We start from the raw sequence: 18,129 nt of genomic DNA on the forward strand, positions 1-18,129 counted from the left end.
AAACTGGGATGAAATACATAAAGAAAAAACAGGAGAGGTCCAACAAGTAACTGCTAAGAGGTCCAAAAACATAAAACAGAGAAATTGGAGGGAAGGAAATAATCAAAGAATACTTCTCAGAACTGAGAAAGTCTTCTGGTAGGAAAGGGGCACAGAGCCCAAGCCACATCATGTGAAAATCTGAAACAGCTTCCTCAGTGGTCACCGCTGGTTTCTACTCTTGTTCCTCTGCAGCCTGTTCTCCCAGAACAGCTCAGGTGGTCTTTTAAAAGGGGAAAGTGGAGCCTATCACTCCTCTGTGTGTAACTTTCCAAGCGCTTCTCATTTCAAGTAGAATAAAATCCCGACTCCTTTCCATAGCCCTGTGTGATGTGGTATGGCTTCTGCTGAACTGTCCAACTTCATTTTTGCGTCTTTTGTCCACCACTCCAGTCACACTCTACCCCCTGCACCTCAGACGCACTGAGCTCAGGACCTCTACTCTTCCATTTGCCTCTATCTAGAACCGTCTTCTCCAGGTGGCCCCCTCCTTCTTGCCCTCCATGTCTCAGCTCTGACGTCATCTCGTCAGAGGGATCTTCCCTGGTCACCCTGACTAACATAGCACCCGCTGTCCAACAGACTTTCTCCATATTCATTTTTCTCTTTTATATTCTTCACTGTACTGTCATAATCTGAAATTATTGTAGTTATTTGTATATTTCTTATCTTTTTTTTCCCTACAAGATTATAAACTCTGGAAAACCTCATCTGTCTTATTCATACAGAACCTTCAGAGTTTTGAACAATGCCTGGAACAAACTGAATGTTCAATATTTGACAAATAATTGAGTTCCCAGTACAGCAAATGACAAGAAGCCTCGCCAAGGTAGGAAATATTATAACAGCAAGGGTAAAGAGAAGATCCGAAGAGTCTGAGAGAGAAAAGGGAATCAGAATTCATTGGAATTCCCCTAAGCAACACTAAATGCCAGGAGACAGGAGTGCAACATTTTAAAATATGGAAGGAAAAGACTTTTCAACCTAGGCTTCTATACCTAGCCAAACTATCAGATGTGAAGAGACATTAAAGATATATATTTTCAGACATGCAAGGATTAAAAAAATTAATAATAACCTCCAACACATGTTTTTAAAGAAGCTTCTGGAGGATGGACTAGTGCAAAGAGAGAAAATCAAGAAAGAAGCTATAGAAACCAGGAACAAGAGATTCAATACAACAAAGTGGTAGAGAAGTTCAGTATTACAATGAGGCGGAGCCCTAGGTGAAGAGCTCTGCAGGAACTCGGGGACTAACTAGTATTCAACGGAGCAAGAAGGAAGGCTCCAGGAGGCAGGCCTCTAATTAGAAAAAGAAAGAATTTGATAGATTTTTTTGATATGATTGAAATAAACAATACCTACCTAATTGAAATAATATAAACACTGACTACCAATTTATCTAAAAACATATAATTTTATTGAGATGATAGGAAAGAGTAGAAGAAAGCAAAGATCTCTCATTTTTTTAACCATAACAAGAACACAATACTTGAGTTTTAAAATTGATAACTAGTAAGTTCATTGATGTCACAAGATTCAAGATCAACACAAAAAACTTAATTACATTTCTTTATGCTAACAATGAACCTGTGGAAACCAAAATTAAAAACACAACACCATTTACAATTGCTCCAGAGGAAATAAAATACTTAGGTATACACTTAACAAAATATGTAGAGGATCTGCATACTGAAACTTAAATACTGATGAAAGAAATCAAAGACCTAAATAAATGGAGAGACATACTGTGTTCACAGGTAGGACGACTCAACATAGTGAACATGTTGATCCTCCCAAAATTAATCAAAGTTTTAATGTCACTTCTATTAAAATTCCAGCAAATTTTTTTCATAGACATGAGTTTATTCTAAAATTTATTATAGAAAGGCAAAGGTTCTAGAATAATTAAAACAACCTTGGGCTTCCCTGGTGGCGCAGTGGTTGAGAGTCCGCCTGCCAGTGCAGGGGACACGGGTTTGTGCCCCGGTCCAGGAGGATCCCACATGCTGCGGAGCGGCTGGGCCTGTGAGCCGTGGCCACTGGGCCTGCACGTCCAGAGCCTGCGCTCTGCAACGGGAGAGGCCATGACAGTGAGAGGCCCGTGTACCACAAAAAAAAAAAAAAAAAAAAAATCTTAAAAATGCACAAAGTGGGAGGAATCATTCTACCTAACATTAAGGCTTACTATATCTTACAATAATCAAAACAGCACATTGTATTGACAGAAGGATGAACACAGAGATCAATGGAACAGAAAAGAAAATCCACAGATACACCCACTTAAAATATGTCCAACTAATTTTTGACAAAGGTGCAAAAGCAATTCAACAGAGGAGGGGCAGTCTTTTCAAGAAATGGTTCTGGAACAACTGGATATCTATAGGCAAAAAAACTGAATCTTGACTTAAAACTCAGACTTTACACAAAAATTAACTCAGAATGGATGACAGACAAATGTGAAACACAAAAATAAAACTTTGGGGAAAAGTAGAAAATCTAGGGCTAGGCTGAGTTCTTAGACTTGATACCAAAAGCACAATCCATACAAGGCAAAATCCACAGTGGATGGGTGTTACAGAATGTTTGCATTCCCCCAAATTCATTATGTTCAATTCATACCCTCAATATGATGGCGTTAGGAGGTGGGGCCTTGGGAAGGTAGTTAGGGTTAGATGAAGTCATGAGGATGGAGCCCTCATAAATGGGATTAGTGCCCTTATAAGAGTCCAAGAAAACTCACTTCCCCTCTCTGCTCTCCTCAATGTGAGGATAGAAGCAGCTGGTAGTCTGCAACCCAGAAGAGGGCCTTCATCAGAACCAGACCATGCTGGCACTCTGACCTCAGACTTCTAATCTATTTCTCCAGAACTCTGAGAAATAAGCCACCCAGTCTATGGTATCTTTATTATAAGCAGCCCAAGCTAAGACAATGGAGATCTCTTAAGTTTAGCATTCATCATTCAACTCTCTGGGCAAAAGAAATTTCTCTATGGAAATGGACTAGTCCAAGCAGAAAAAACCTTAGGATAATCACATGGTAGTGCATTGCTTCAAATCCTCTCTCATTCCAGCCCAAGCTGCAGTGACAGACTCCACACAGGCTTCCACCAGCTCGTGAGTGTAACCTGATGGCCTCTCTTATATTTCCTTCTTTGGGATTTGTATGAGGTGCCTGCCAGGAAGAGTGGACCTTCCACATGTGCAACTCAGAAGTGTGGGAAGCTTCACACCCAAAGGAAGAGAGATGGGTTGGAGATTGTGAGATGCATTTCAATGAGCTCTTTGGAAGGTTCTGCAGGATGTGAGTGTCAGTCACTCTCAGGCGTAGCCAACTTGATGATGCATCCCTGTAACTGTGCTCCCTCCTTCCCTGTTTCCATTCCCTTGTCCCTCACCTCTCCTCCCTGGGACCACATTCACAAATAAATGACCTTCACATAAGCTTTCATCTCAGGTGCAGTTTTCTGAAGGTCTCGGGGTAAGGATGGGGTTCTTCTAAAAATGGCCGATTCAAGTCGCTCTCCATGGAAGCCCCAAAATGCCAGCTCTAAGCCCCTCCCCCTCACACACACAGACTCGGAACTCCCATTCACCTTTTAATGGCTTGCACTTATATATAAATAGACAGCCAAGGAAGTGCCAGACATTCGAAGAAACCATCTAAAATAAAGTACAGGAACTTCCCTGGTGGTGCAGTGGTTGAGAATCCGCCTGCAAATGCAGGGGACATGGGTTCGAGCCCTGGTCCAGGAAGATCCTACATGCTGCTGAGCAACTAAGCCCATGTGCCACAACTACTGAGCCTGCGCTCTAGAGCCCATGAGTCACAACTACTGAGCCTGAGTGCCACAACTACTGAAGCCCGCATGCCTAGAGCCCGAGTTCTGCAACGAGAAGCCACCGCAATGAGAAACCCACACACCACAAGGAAGAGTAAGTTGCGCTCACCACAACTAGAGAAAGTCCTTGCGCAGCAACAAAGACCCGACAACAAAGACCCAATGTAGCCATAAATTAATTAAATAGATAAAATAAAATAAAATAAAGGACAAAGATCCAAACAAGATGGGGGAGTGGGAATGCAATTTGTAGAAACAGAGACTATGTAGGGACAAAAAAGCTTCCAAATACTATAATGAAAATCCTCAGCCATATAAGGAGACCCTGCACGCATGAGAAAGGACACTTGGAGAACAAAAAGCTCTTGGAAATTAAAAATATGACAGCAGAAATTTTTAAAAATCCTAAGAGTTAGAAGAAAATATTGAGGAAACCTCCCAGGAAGTAGAGGGAAAAAGACAAAAGAGACAGAAAGTAAGTGGGGGGAGAAGGAAGAAAGCTTAGAAGATCAGCCTATGATTCCCAATATCTGAACAGAAGCTCCAGAAAGAGAGAACAGAGTAGCTTCAAGTGTGCTCAACAGCAACTCTGGAACTAGAAGGTTATCAGAGTAATGCCTTCGAAACGTTGAAGAAAAATTATTTCCAATCCATAATTCTGTACAAGTCAAACTATCAGCCAAGAGGAAAGGTAGAACAAAGACATCCTCAGACATGCAAGAATTCAAAAAACTTACCTCCCACACACCTTTTTCTCAGGGAACTAATGGAGGATGTGCTCCTCCCGATAAGAGGGGTAAACCAAGGAGAAACACACTGGGCCAGGATCCAACACGAAAGAGATGCAAAGAGGAAACCCCAGGGTCAGCGGGGAAGAAGCGACCCAGGAAGACTGCTGCGCAGGTGGGTGATGCTTTGAAAACCTGGGCCCCAGGCCTGCACTGGGTTCTAGAGCCAGCCACTTGCCTTCAGCATAGGCAGGCAAAGCTGCAGTCTCTTCTACTGATGGAATCACTAAGAGATCTTCAAAAAGGATAATATAAAACCGACTGAATAATGAGATGATATACGCCCATTGTGAGCAGTTACATTAAAATAGGTGTTTGACCTCATGGCTTGGTTAGAGCCTTTATCCCAATAAATTGCAATATAGAAAAAATAAGAGTTTGCATTCTTTCTTTCCCCTTCCCCCTCCCGCCCCCCTCCATTAATGGATATACAGATTGTGGCTTTGGAAGGCTATCCAAACCTGTAACAGTTTTTATTTCTGGGGCGGGAACCTAGGGCTATGGAAAAGGAAAGGTTCTTAATTTTTTTGTCATGGATTCTTTCAGTTTTTCATGAAACAAAAACAGGATTATCTTCTATCCAGATTCCTTGGTGGTCCATAATCTTAAATTTAAGACTTCACCATTTACTTTTGAATGAAAGTACTTTTATATATTCTTGATGCTGGAAGTTAATTTTTAGCATATATATTTAATATACATAATAGGTTCCCATATGTGATATGGTATGCTATTTTAAAATTTCTGCCAATTACTTTCTTTTTTCCCATCATCCTCTCTATAGTTTTTTTTTTGCAGTTGATGTAAAATACTATATGTTACAGGTGTACAATATAATCACTATTTACCTTTGTTCCTACTGATTTTTGTATCATGTACCATACATGTATTACCTATGAGTATCTCCTAAAAATTAGTTTAAAATAAAGTATGGGTAGGTGAGGTCTAACATATATTGTAGACATTATCACTTAAAGCCCACAAAGGCCATCCATCAACAGCTAGAGGGTCCCCTGAAAAACCACGGTAGGGCTGTTCCTGCCTTCAGTCTTCATGGGAGCAACCACCAACCCTGACCTCTTAAGAGAGTTTGTGACCCGATTTTCACAGCCAGTTCTATCTTTATCAAAGGCCAACTCGTTACCTATACATTTTTAATAGTATATTAATTTCACTGCATATCATCTAACACTGGATAAAATGATCTTGACCTCTTCCATCAGCTTCTGACAGAGGACAAAAACCACCAGAGAGGCCCTCCAGCATTTCTGGTCCTTTGTTAAGACAAGGTGAAGCTCTTCATCTCTGTCAAGGAGGCCACACTCTCACTGATGGCAACCCAGCCACTTAGCCAAAGGCTAGAGAAGCAAATCCAGACAAAAGATCATATGTGAATGTGAGCTACTAAACATATTTAAAATGGAAATATAATTATAACGAACGCTTGGGTTTCACTAGAATTTGTCTGCCAGGTGGCCTTCGGTAGGGAGGATAGCACCACCAAAGCTTACAGCTTGACAGCAGTTCTGAGTATGAGAAAAGCTAACCAGAAGAATGGCCAGACACTGGGGCGTGGAAAGTATTCCAACCTGCCGCTTACTGCTTTAAAAATTAAGATTAAACTACAATTCCTAATATCTTCTGAATGGGGAAACAGAAAAAGCCACCATTTGGAGTTTAAGAAAAAAAAAAAAAAGCCTGTGTATTTTTGAGGCGGATAAACTCTTCATTTTAAAAGAGGACATCGGCAAATTCAACAGACTGGGGGTGGAGACGTTCTTCAGAGGCCCTCAGCTGAGTCAGGGTGACAGGACCTATTTGCCTAGTAGTTTCTCTCCACTTCTTCATTCCCAGGGTCCTGATGATTCAGAGAAAAAACGTCAACTGAACGTGCCTGCACCAGTCTAATTTCTTTTGACAGCCTGCTTCACAAATTCTAAAAAATTTTGAAATTAAGGATCTTTGAAAATGGAAAACAGACCCCCTGTCCCAATATGGAGGAAGCGGGCACTCAATGAAGAAAGTAAAGTCTTGGCAAACCAATTTGCAAAGGGTTGGGGTGGGTGTGCGTGTCCGAGTTAGAAATGATCTGAATTAAAAACCACGAACAATGGGGACTATCAGTTAGGCACGAGGTCTGAGCCTATGTGCTGGCTCGTCTACAAATTTTTTTTTTTTTAACGTCTGGCAGAATGTTTTACAGACTTAAACCCAGCAAGACTACAATTCCACCAGAAGGTGCCTCAGATGGTTTTGCTAATAATTTTGATCAGCTGAAATGGAGAAAAACATCATTTCAATTATTCACTTTTCAAACCCGTCAACTTTAAGTTGGAATATTAAATGCCCCTCTTCCTCCCTGTACCGCCATCAACCAAATAAAACCAAACCCCAAAGAACCCTCACGGAGAGGAAAAGGCAGTTGGCAGTGACAGTTTTGGATATGTTCATGTACTAAAAATCTTGTTGATGTTAATTTCTTGCCCCTCAGGAAGTTGAGTTCAGCTTATGTGTAACTTTGGGGAGAGAAAGTTCCTTTAGAGAACTAGGGGGGAGGCTGGCATTGCTCCTGCTGCAAAGATGCAAGTGCGAACCACCATATATTGGCTTTTGTTTTAATAGCCTTTTAACCAACTTTGTTAATGGACTGAGTGCAATTTAGATATGGAACTTGGCTAAAACGTAGCTTCAACTGGCTATTAAAATTTAAGAGCCAACTAAGATAGCTAATTACAAAAAAGCTCCAGTGATAATGCTAAGCAGAATTAGTAATAGCAAATGACAGTCTGTCTGGTCTTATTCCCATAGGGAAAGAAACTCTTAACTGAAGTCAACCAGACACTGTGCAGCCAACCTAATTGCATTACTGGTATTATGGGATACAAATCCGGCAGCTCGCTGGGACAAAACAGAGAGGGAAGTCTGTCAGGCTCGAGGCAGAAAGCAACTGACCCTCTTTTCCATACCAGTTACAGCAGGTTCCGGGAAATTTTATTTTTATTCACAGTTGATGGGGAAGTGTTCTTTCCTGAGGAAACTCCCTGTAAAACCCTAGGGAGGAGTGAGGACGACAGGAAACAGACTCCAAAAAGCAGTTCTAAAGGAAAAGATCCTTCACCGCCACAGGATGAGATTCTCCTGTTAGATATTTAGGTCTGAAAAAGACAACAATAAATATCAGACTGCTAAAAAGTTGAGCTTGTGGGGGGAAAATGTTTCACTTCTTTGCTTCATTACAGATACTCTCATTATGGCATCAGTGGAAGTGCAGGCTAGCTCTCCTGTGAAGATTTATCATGTGTGGTGGCCACTTTGAATCGGAGGTGCCGGAGTCTTTAACATTCCCTAGTCAAGTGTCTCCCTGCTGTGCCTGTAAATGTCAGTCCAGTTTTTTCACGGCTGTGCGCACAGATTAGAAACAGCAGGAGAGCTGGGGAGTATGACTACACCAGTCAGGACACTTGTCTTCGTGGCACTGCTCAAGTGATTCTTGGAATGCAGGACCCTGCTGTTTTCTAATATTTACACACAACTGGAGTCATCAAGAGCAGTAAATGCAGTCTAAAGGCATCTTGCTTCTTTTGTTAGGGACTATACATTCAAATAGGGATATCAACAATAATACCACCAAAAAAAAAAACCCGTGGTTTTAAAAACTTTCATATTCCTCCCCCCACCTCCAATTTTGCTGCTAAAAGAACCAACCAGGTATTATCATGACTGTTCATTTAGCTCTTCTGTGTACATCACACAGTTCATTGGGAACAGCAGGGGTTCCGGATTCCTGACCTTAAATTGTGATTCTGCAGGCTGTGGCTCCTCTGACCTCGACAGGAACAGACAGGGCCTTAGGAACCATTTTGATATAATTTCAGCCACCTTTGCTTTCTGAACACTTTGCATGACAAATCAAAGACTTATTTTGGGCCTGTAGCACCTGGAATACAGATGACTTCTTTTTCAAAAGCATAGTTAGGAAGTTTAACAAAAGGTGTGTCGGTGGGAAGCCCACTGTGACTGCATGTGTATCTTAAGAAATGTCTAAATGATCCTTCCTATTTTTTTTTTTTTCTTTTTTTTGCGGTACGCGGGCCTCTCACTGCTGTGGCCTCTCCCGTTGCGGAGCACAGGCTCAGCGGCCATGGCTCACGGGCCCAGCCGCTCCGCAGCACGCGGGGATCCTCCCGGACCGGGGCACGAACCCGCGTCCCCTGCATCGGCAGGCGGACTCTCAACCACTGCGCCACCAGGGAAGCCCTAAATGATCCTTTTTTTAATTATAAATTATAGGGTAAGTTACATATTTGTCTTAAGCTCTTAAACATCTGCCAAGGACTTTTACAGGAGAAATTTGAGGGGTGCTAGTCACCTTATTAAACCTATACAGTGATGTCTGTCAATTATTTCTCAATAAAACTGGAAAAAAAAAAACTTCAGGGGGCTGGTAGGAGGTGATGGGGTGTTACACAGGGACCACATCACACACCTTTGCAACCAGTGTTAAGCAGGTTAGGATGTGCACAATACTTCTCCGGCTGGACTGACTCATGCGTCAGCCCCAAAATGTTCTGCAAGAGTTAATGAAATAAAGAAAGACAAAAAAACAAAAGCTCTTTTTTGGCGGGTTGTGGGGGGAGAACTAAAATGTTGAGAACATGAAAGTTTTCTTAAGGATCTTAAAGGCACATTCCTCTATCTAGAAAAGTTCAAGACGGAAACCATGACTCTCTTGGCCAGGCAATCTAACAGAATCAACATGTACTTCCAATTGTAACCTTCCCTGGATACATAATGCCCTAGAACTCTCCAGCGTTCAGGCTTAGCAGACCCTTCAGTCGTTCAGAACTCTTTTAAGTTCATATCCGACCCTTATAAGGAAAGTGTGAGGTATCTCTCACATCTGAGAATTATACCGAGAAGGCGCACCTTGAACTTCTGTACTGCGCTTTTTATGTCAAGGTCAGAAAAAATATTAAATACAGCAATGTTTTAGTTATTAAACAACCTGTAGTCCAGGTGTTATAAGGTCTTCATTTACATAACTGTGATCACTTTTCACTTGCTTCTAAAAGATACCAGAAGCAGAAAGACAACCTACAGAAAAATGGAAACAGATTTCAGACTACTGTCCCACTTCCTCCCCAGCCCCCCACCCAAGGCGGGATCCGTGCCTTTAATATTCCTTCCTGCCTCTGTACTCCAGGCACAAAGATTATCTTATAGACCAACTCCACTGATAACTCAGACCCTTAAAAAACGGTTGACTTAACCAAGCCAAAAAGAGGAAAGAGTGTTTTGAAGATCCTCTGCAGTGGTTCATAAATAAAACTGTACTTGCTTAATGGAGAAATTTTACAGGTAACTTCATGACGAGTCAAAATTACAAAAATTCAGGAACACTGCTCATAAGTTGCAAAATACTACTGCTATAATAAAACTCACCAATATATGAATAACACATTCTTAGTACAATGAAAATAGTAAGCATTTTATTTGTAAAGTAACACCCAAGTGACAAAGAGAGCTGCCTAAACCATCTGGTCAGCAGTATACTGCACAGAATCACTTCTTCAGTGTGTCTTGTATTCTTTATACCAGTAGAGCTTAATGAATCAGGGGTATATACAGAATAAACTGTGGAACTTTAAAAGACACACACACACAAAAGTTCACCAATGCAACTATTACAACTAGGAAAAATTATGTAAGCATGAAACAGGACTGAAAAATAACACAGCCAAAGGACAAGCGTTTGATTTTTGTGGTGGTGGTGAGATCATAAATGAATTTTCTCTTTCATTTTGATTTCTGTTAATGTGGTTTGGGCAGTAAATAAGAATTAATAAGTTAAATGGCACTAATTAAATCAGTGTGGTGCTGGCATAAGAACAGACAGACAGATCAACGAAATTGAACTGACAGAAACAGACCCTGGTATAAGAACTTAATCTGTAATAAAACAGGCAACACAAACCAGGATGGAAAGGGGGTGAGGAAGAGAATTTATTTAACAAATGGTAATGGAGCTACTGGTTAGCTATTTGGAAAAAAATCCACTGTGATCCTTACTTCATGGCATACATACACCACATTAAATTTCATATGGATTAAAAATTCAGAAGCATTAAAACACAAATCCTAGAAAAAACCCTGGTAAATATTTCTGATATCAGGATGGGAAATATTTTAAAACAGTAGCAGAAATTACAGTGAAAGAGATCAACAGATTAAAGCGATAAGAATTAAATCGTCAACAAAAAATAAACTGGAAGAAGTCAGCAACAAACATGACAGAGGTTAAGATCATTACTATATAAACAGTACAAACACACACATCAAAAAGCAAATAGAATGATTTGTTTAAAAATAAAAAATTGCTCAGGTTCACTAGCAATTAAAAAAAATTTACCTTATCAAATTATAAAAATTAGTAGCACTCAAGGTTGACAAAAATGTAAATTGAGCACTGATTTCTGGGTAAAGTGTTAACTGACGGAGTTTTACAAAGCAAGTTGATAATGTGCACCAATAACCTTCCATTTTCATAGTCTTTCACCCAATGGTTCCCTTTTGAAACTCTAAGGAAATATTTGTACATGTAGACAAAGACTTATGCCCAATTTCATTCAAGAATATTGTTTATAATATCCCAATACTGAAAACAACTTAAACCTCCAACATTAGGGAAATGGTCATGAAATTATCACGAATCCATAAGAAAAAATATTATAGAAACATAAAAACTATATTTATGAAGTATTTGTAATAAGATGGAAAGTATTTAATGTTCACTTTAAAGAGCAGAATATAAAGCTTTTATAAAGTATGATATTTAAAGATAAAAATGCATAGAGAAGGCTGGAAAAAAACGTGTCAAAATGTTAACAGTGGTTGTCTGTGGGTGGTAGTAATATGGCTAGTGTGTCTTTTGACACTTTTCTGTATATTCTAAATTTTCTACAGTGATCAAGTACTATTAATACACTTTGATGACCAGATGAATATAGTTTTAAAGGATAAACAAGCACATACACACACACACACAAATACATATAATGTATTTATATTTCCACCACTAATTCATTGCTATGCAACTTAGCTCTTGATATGCACATTTAAGTTAGTAATTCAAAGAAATAATTGGGGTTTTGTTGCCCTGGCCTATTAGGTTTGATTTGTCTTAAAAGATCACTATTGAAGAACACCCAGAAGATATTTTACATCAGGGCTTAGATGGTTATCAAAGATTTACCAGCTGCTGTCTAGAAAATATAGCACACATGTAGCTCCCATTGTCTGAAGGACAGGAGCCTGCACAGGGGTGGGTCCTCAACAGACTAGAAACCCTCAGCTCACTAAGGACATAAGAAAATGGCAGAGAAGGCAGGACACATGGGGCCAGGAACACGTCCATAAGGATGTTGGATTGTGAAGGGAGAATAAAGAAAGGCAAACCCACTGGATGCAGGGATTGGAAAGAAAACAAAAACAACACAAGATAAAAAACAGTAAGTATGGAACTGAAAAAGGCAAGGGAAAAAGCATAACTCTGGCGGACAAGGAGGTTATTAAACCACTTCTTTGAAATAAGGGGGGGTAAGAAAAACCGGAGTAAGGTAGGGAACAGAACAGCAGAACAAGGGGATAAGGGGATGCAGCCGATGAATCAAACTGGCTACTATGGCTATTAGTTTTTCATTTCTGCAGCCCTGCCAATAGAGCAACATTTGAGAAAATGCCAGCACTTATTAAAAACAATATGTGAGGAAATGTTTGTTTTCTTAATATTTAACCAACAGGTTTTGCTATGTTTTTGTGTTTTGAAAAATAAAAAAGGCTAAGGCACATACACAAAAACACACCACACACATTTTATCCTATTTTAAGCATCAATGTGTTTGAAACAGAACTTGAGAGTTGATTTAGATGTTACAAATAAACTTGGGACCATAACACTGATGAGGACTAAAATCCAACGTTCTACAGAAAACAGGAGGAGGCTCTGCCCAAAATCTAGTTCTCTATTCTGTAAAGTCACAGAGCCCTAGAACTTCAGGAGGCATTTAAAAGATTAACCTTCAAAGGAAAGTCGGCAGATCTGCTTTGCGTTTTTCAGTATCCGACCACTGCAGTGATAAATGCTTCGTGTGACAACTAAATACCACATCAGAGAGCCAAAAGGTAAAGTGTGTTGGTTCAGAGTTGCTCAAAATTGGTAAAACCCTGACAGTTTCTGACATGTCTACATCCACCTGTACTATTATTTACTTAATATTTTCTTCAAATCAACTTGCTTTTCTAAAAACTGAAATACCTACTTTAGGCTTGTCCTAAGCAATAGAGAAATCACCAGTTTAATGTGCTATTTATATTCTAAATACATATTAAATAAATGCTTACATATTTAAATAAAAGTGTACCTATACACCATCTAAAAACATTGTACAGGCTACAAGTGGTAAGGTGTACCACCCCTAGAAAATCCAATCCAATCCCAATTTCTCTAACAAAGTAAATCTTGAAATTGTACATGTTGAAATTCCAAGCTTTTGTTCCCAAGGCAACTATATATTCTATATCTTAAAACTTCTAATCACTAAAACTCTAAAGTGCTTGGTTTACTGTACAAATATTATACCATACCAAAAAAAAAAACTTGGAAGAAAAATAATCTCTTGTGAATGAATAAGCCATATATATATTTGACAGTATTTCCTTAAAGGAAGCCAGTCTAAAACAATCTTTGATCTGGCCACCACTTGATAACTGCCTGTTTTCTTACCATACAGCTTGCATACTTACGTAATTCTCAAGTAATCTTTCAAATACATGTATTTCATCTCTCACAGATAAACTTACTACTCCATTTCTTCTTTCATAATCTTTTCTCTTCTTTGTACCTCTCATTTCCTAGAGCAGGTGCTTAACAAATGCTTGTGGAACTGAGCAAAATCAATACAAAACAAATCTTATGCCCACAACAAATTTGTATCAAGCAAAAAGAGACCTTTATTTTAAGTTGTGTATTTCCTTAAAAGTAAGGATTTTGCCAAACATTTTATACACTGTAGGAAATATACAACGATTAGAAAAGTGCATGTCATAGTAATATTTCTTACATGTACCCCAGAACCTCAAACACACAGCATGGGACAGCTTCAAGGGTATAACCTTAATACTGTGAAATTTTATAAATTAGGCTTTAGTAAATTCTACAAAGTATTTAATAAAAAAAAGTCTGCTTTTCAAAGACATAGGTACTTCATTGTTTCCCCCACTCCACAAGACTCACATGAAAATAAAACACTTAATACAGAAAAAGAGGAAAAGTCAAATGAAAGAAGGAAAGAGTCAAATGAAAGGAAGAAAAGAAAAACTGGTTCACAGTATTTGATTTACTTCTGGACTCTCTTCCTGGTTCTCGAACCTTGAAGAGAAAACAAAGAGATTTAAATCACTAGTCATTAACTTACAAAAGCAAAAGAACAGAAATATAAGTATTTCCATATATGGTTATTAATATTTAAAAATCTAATTGACTATGATGATTTGTGGAGACGAAACTGATACACAAGTTATAACTGTTAATACCCTAAAAATCTTAGGAAATTGTGTTAATTTTTTAGTGTGTCAAAAAATATGCTAACAAAGCCGACCTTCTAGTTTGAAGTTATACAGAATGCATCCACTGGTAAAAACATACCCCATTTACACTGGTCCTGAACTATTTCTCCCCCAAATTTTTATTGTACAATTAAAAACATTATCTCCTAATGTAAACTATAGCAACAAGATAGGTACTCCATAAGCAACAAGGACCTACCGTATAGCACAGGGAAGTCTGCTCAATATTATGGGAAAAATATTTGAAAAAGAATAGATATCTGTATATGTATATATACAGATCACTTTTCTGTACACCTGAAACTAACACAACGTTGTTAATCAATTACACTCCAATATAAAATAAAAAGTTAAAACAAAAAAAGATAGGTATTCCTTGGGGGGAAGCACTGAGGATATGCATATTATGAAAAGCAAGGCATTTTTTCTAAATGTGTTGCTTTTTAAAGCCTGATCCCTCTACTCTTTAGGCAGAAGAGCACTGGGCTAATCCGAAATGCAAAGTCTTGTCCACGAGGGATTAAACAGACCCCAGCTAAGTCGCCTTCTAGAAAAGTATCACATCTGATACTGGCCTAAGTGCCTTATGACAGTTCCTCTCCAACTATTCCTGCGCTGGAAGAATGCAGTGCTTCTCTACCGGGAGCATGTGGATCCGCCTCCCCAAGGAGACTTTGTCTCCCACCCCACCCCAGGCCACCTCCACCGCGAGCACAGCAGAGTCAGAAGGACAAGCTTAGGCCCGATCACAACGGCCTGTGCTGGCAAGAGGAGTGTGCCTTCCATGGCCTCGGGCTTCCCTCTGCCAGGAGAGAGCGATGGTACCAGCGTGAGGGCAGCGTGGGGCCCACGATCAATCAATAAACACACTGAACAGCAAAGAGATCAGTACTTCTCTTCTGAAACATACAAAACATTCTTTGAATCTAGGACAAAATATCTACCACACATGTCTAATCATAAACAGTTTCTAAAGGCTTTCTGACTACAGGTTTATTTAGGTACTTAATTGGAAGATCAGTTTGTTATTTTTCCAAGTTCTAGTTTTTATTCAACTGCCATACATTTCAATTCATGCAAACTTCAAAGTTATACGAGTATCTTCTTTTCTCTGCATGGCCTACACTATGGTGGGTTTAAACTCTTTGAGTTTTTTCTTCAATTTTTGTGATATAGCCTTCTTTTAAAAATATCCCATGGTAGATTTTTAGGTTTTTACTTCAACATTTTGAAATTAATTTTCCATAGAAAACTGAGAATGCTGTGATTGTCTGAAATTGGAATAACAGGATATCGCAAGATCAAGGTCCATAATCAATACTATAGTACATCTCCCTTTCAATAAAATTCGAATCTATAGTCACATTAAAAAGGACACTAGGGCTTCCCTGGTGGCGCAGTGGTTGAGAGTCCTTCTGCCGATGCAGGGGACGCAGGTTCGTGACCCGGTCCGGGAAGATCCCACATGCCGCGGAGCGGCTGGGCCCGTGAGCCATGGCCGCTGAGCCTGCGCGTCCGGAGCCTGCGCTCCGCAACGGGAGAGGCCACAACAGTGAGAGGCCTGCGTACCGCGAAAAAAAAAAAGGACACTAAAGTCAACGATTATTGCTATATTCTCATTAATGTCCTAATTTGACATTTTAGTCTTAGATTAAATTCCGTTACTGCTTATCCCCATTCAATCTAGATTTAAAGTTTTTCACTGCAACTAAGAATGCCATCACCACCTGCAACTTATTATATAATCATATTATGCAACTTAGAGACTTTATCAGTTCAGTATTTTTCCTAATAATCAATTCTGACTGTTGCAGAAAAAAATCTATTTCTCCTCCCATCCCATATATACTCATTTTCATAATACTTTACTAGTGGTAAAAGGCCCAATCATAAGACTAATGTGTACAACTTAATACTTGAAAAATAAAATATACAAGGTTGGGATACTCTTCTATGATTTTATAATGCAGAAGGAAAAAAACAAGTGGGAAATTTCTTTGTAGGGTACCTTAAAAATATCTCTTTCTTGACTAGACCGCAACTATTCAAGGGGTAAACATAAGTCATGCTTTCCTCAAAGAATCCTCAAGAATGGTCCAAAATCCAAGGTACTTCAAAAACACCACCAAGAGTAGGCTGTTGAGTTCTGTCTGTTGTATGAACGGTAGGGACAAAGTATACTGGCCATAAATATCATGGCTGTATTAACTAATTTTTAGTACAGCTCTGAAATATTGGTCTGGTTTTGAAATGCCAGAATATGTGTAGTTTTTAAACGTTTATCATTTTGTGGAGAAAAAATTACTTGGAGCAAATTACCAAATTTTCTCAATTGGTAAAAATCATGCCTTGCATAAAACTACAAGGATTAGAGGCCTCTGTTCTTCTTGAAAACGACCCCGTCACCCCTCTCTTTCTTTGAGAAAACCTACACAAGACACATTAGAAAGCTTTCAGAATGTGTTCTTACACAATAGACGCCCAGCTAGTCAAAATGAGTTTAGGTGTATCGAGAAAATTATACACTTTTTTTTTTTTTTTTTGCGGTACGCGGGCCTCTCACTGTTGTGGCCTCTCCCGTTGCGGAGCACAGGCTCCAGACGCGCAGGCTCAGCGGCCATGGCTCACGGGCCCAGCCGCTCCGCGGCATGTGGGATCTTCCCAGACCGGGGCACGAACCCGCGTCCCCTGCATCGGCAGGCGGACTCTCAACCACTGCGCCACCAGAGAAGCCCTACACGTTTTTTAAATGGTCTAAATAGATATTAAAGGAAAGTTGTCCCCATTTTGCTAGGCACAGCATTCTGAGAGATCACACCGTGAGAAAAATCTCTTACCATATGTAAACCATAAATCGTGTTTGAAAATAAAATTGTTAATGAAGAAACTGACATTTCTAAAGCAGCTGTTAGAGGTGACCATTCTTGAAACATGTTTCTGATGCAAAATCTTAAAGCTCTAAAACACAGAATTCACTGAATTATATATTTCTTTAAAAAACTTCAAATGTAATAATGTGCCTTCTCATTCAGGTTACTTTAAACTGATGAATACATAAACATACATTTTCATGAACCCTTGGATTGCTTTAGTTTTCTTTGCTAGAAGCAATAACATTTTACTATCTCAGGTAATATTTCTCTCATTTATGAATATTTAGATAGTAAAATACCTTAACTAGCCTTATACTTTAGGGGGGAAAAAGAATTACAATTGGAACAGTATTTAATTAAAGCAATTTAGAGTTTATATGAATAAAAGAATTTGATTATTTTTTATCTTCATTTTTTAATATCAAAAAGAAATCTGGATTATTCTCCTTAAATTAGCGATGGGGTCTACTCTCTTGTCATTAATAAATAAAACAAAAGTACTAATATATTTTCTCACAGTAAAAACCATCAGTATAAGGACCTTAAATTAAAATCTTAGGTATAAGAAACATTTTTCGTAATTACAGTCAAATTTAAAATCACGTATGTATCAAAACAAATACCTCTGATGCTCACTAAGCAAAGTTCGGATAACAAATGACCTCTAGGCATGAGGAGACGCCTGAGTCTTCCCTATGCACAGCTAGGAACTGGCTTTGGTCTAAATGGGTATCAACCTTACTATAACAACGTAAGCCCTTTCCTAAACTAAAATCTCCTGTTTTAAAATGTAAGGGATTTGAGTAAGAATATTACTCTATCTTCATAAACGCTCCTTAACTTTGCTCCCACTCACTGCCACAGCCGCTGCTGCCGCCTCTGGCTGAGACATGCTTTGATGTGCTGCTCCTTGGGACTCCCCACCTCCTAGTAACAGAATGAACAAGACAGGGGAGAAAGGGG

At 39.1% G+C, this 18,129-nt stretch overlaps 1 protein-coding gene across 2 annotated transcripts in view; it reads right to left on the bottom strand.

Moving 5' to 3' along the window:
* Positions 1-13,800: 13,800 nt before the first annotated feature.
* The window catches only part of VRK1 (VRK serine/threonine kinase 1), a gene marked incomplete at its 5' end in the record, with an annotated part of 45,124 nt that continues 40,795 nt past the window's right edge, over positions 13,801-18,129 (bottom strand). For both annotated transcript variants that reach the window (XM_082843968.1, XM_082843967.1), the window contains one exon: positions 13,801-14,096. In XM_082843968.1, the coding sequence (XP_082700094.1) occupies positions 14,065-14,096 (32 nt within the window). In that variant the 3' untranslated portion in view covers positions 13,801-14,064. The remainder of the gene's footprint in view (positions 14,097-18,129) is intronic.

The sequence above is a fragment of the Leucopleurus acutus genome (assembly GCF_964270905.1).
Source record: "Leucopleurus acutus genome assembly, chromosome: 1".
NCBI lineage: Eukaryota > Metazoa > Chordata > Mammalia > Artiodactyla > Delphinidae > Leucopleurus > Leucopleurus acutus.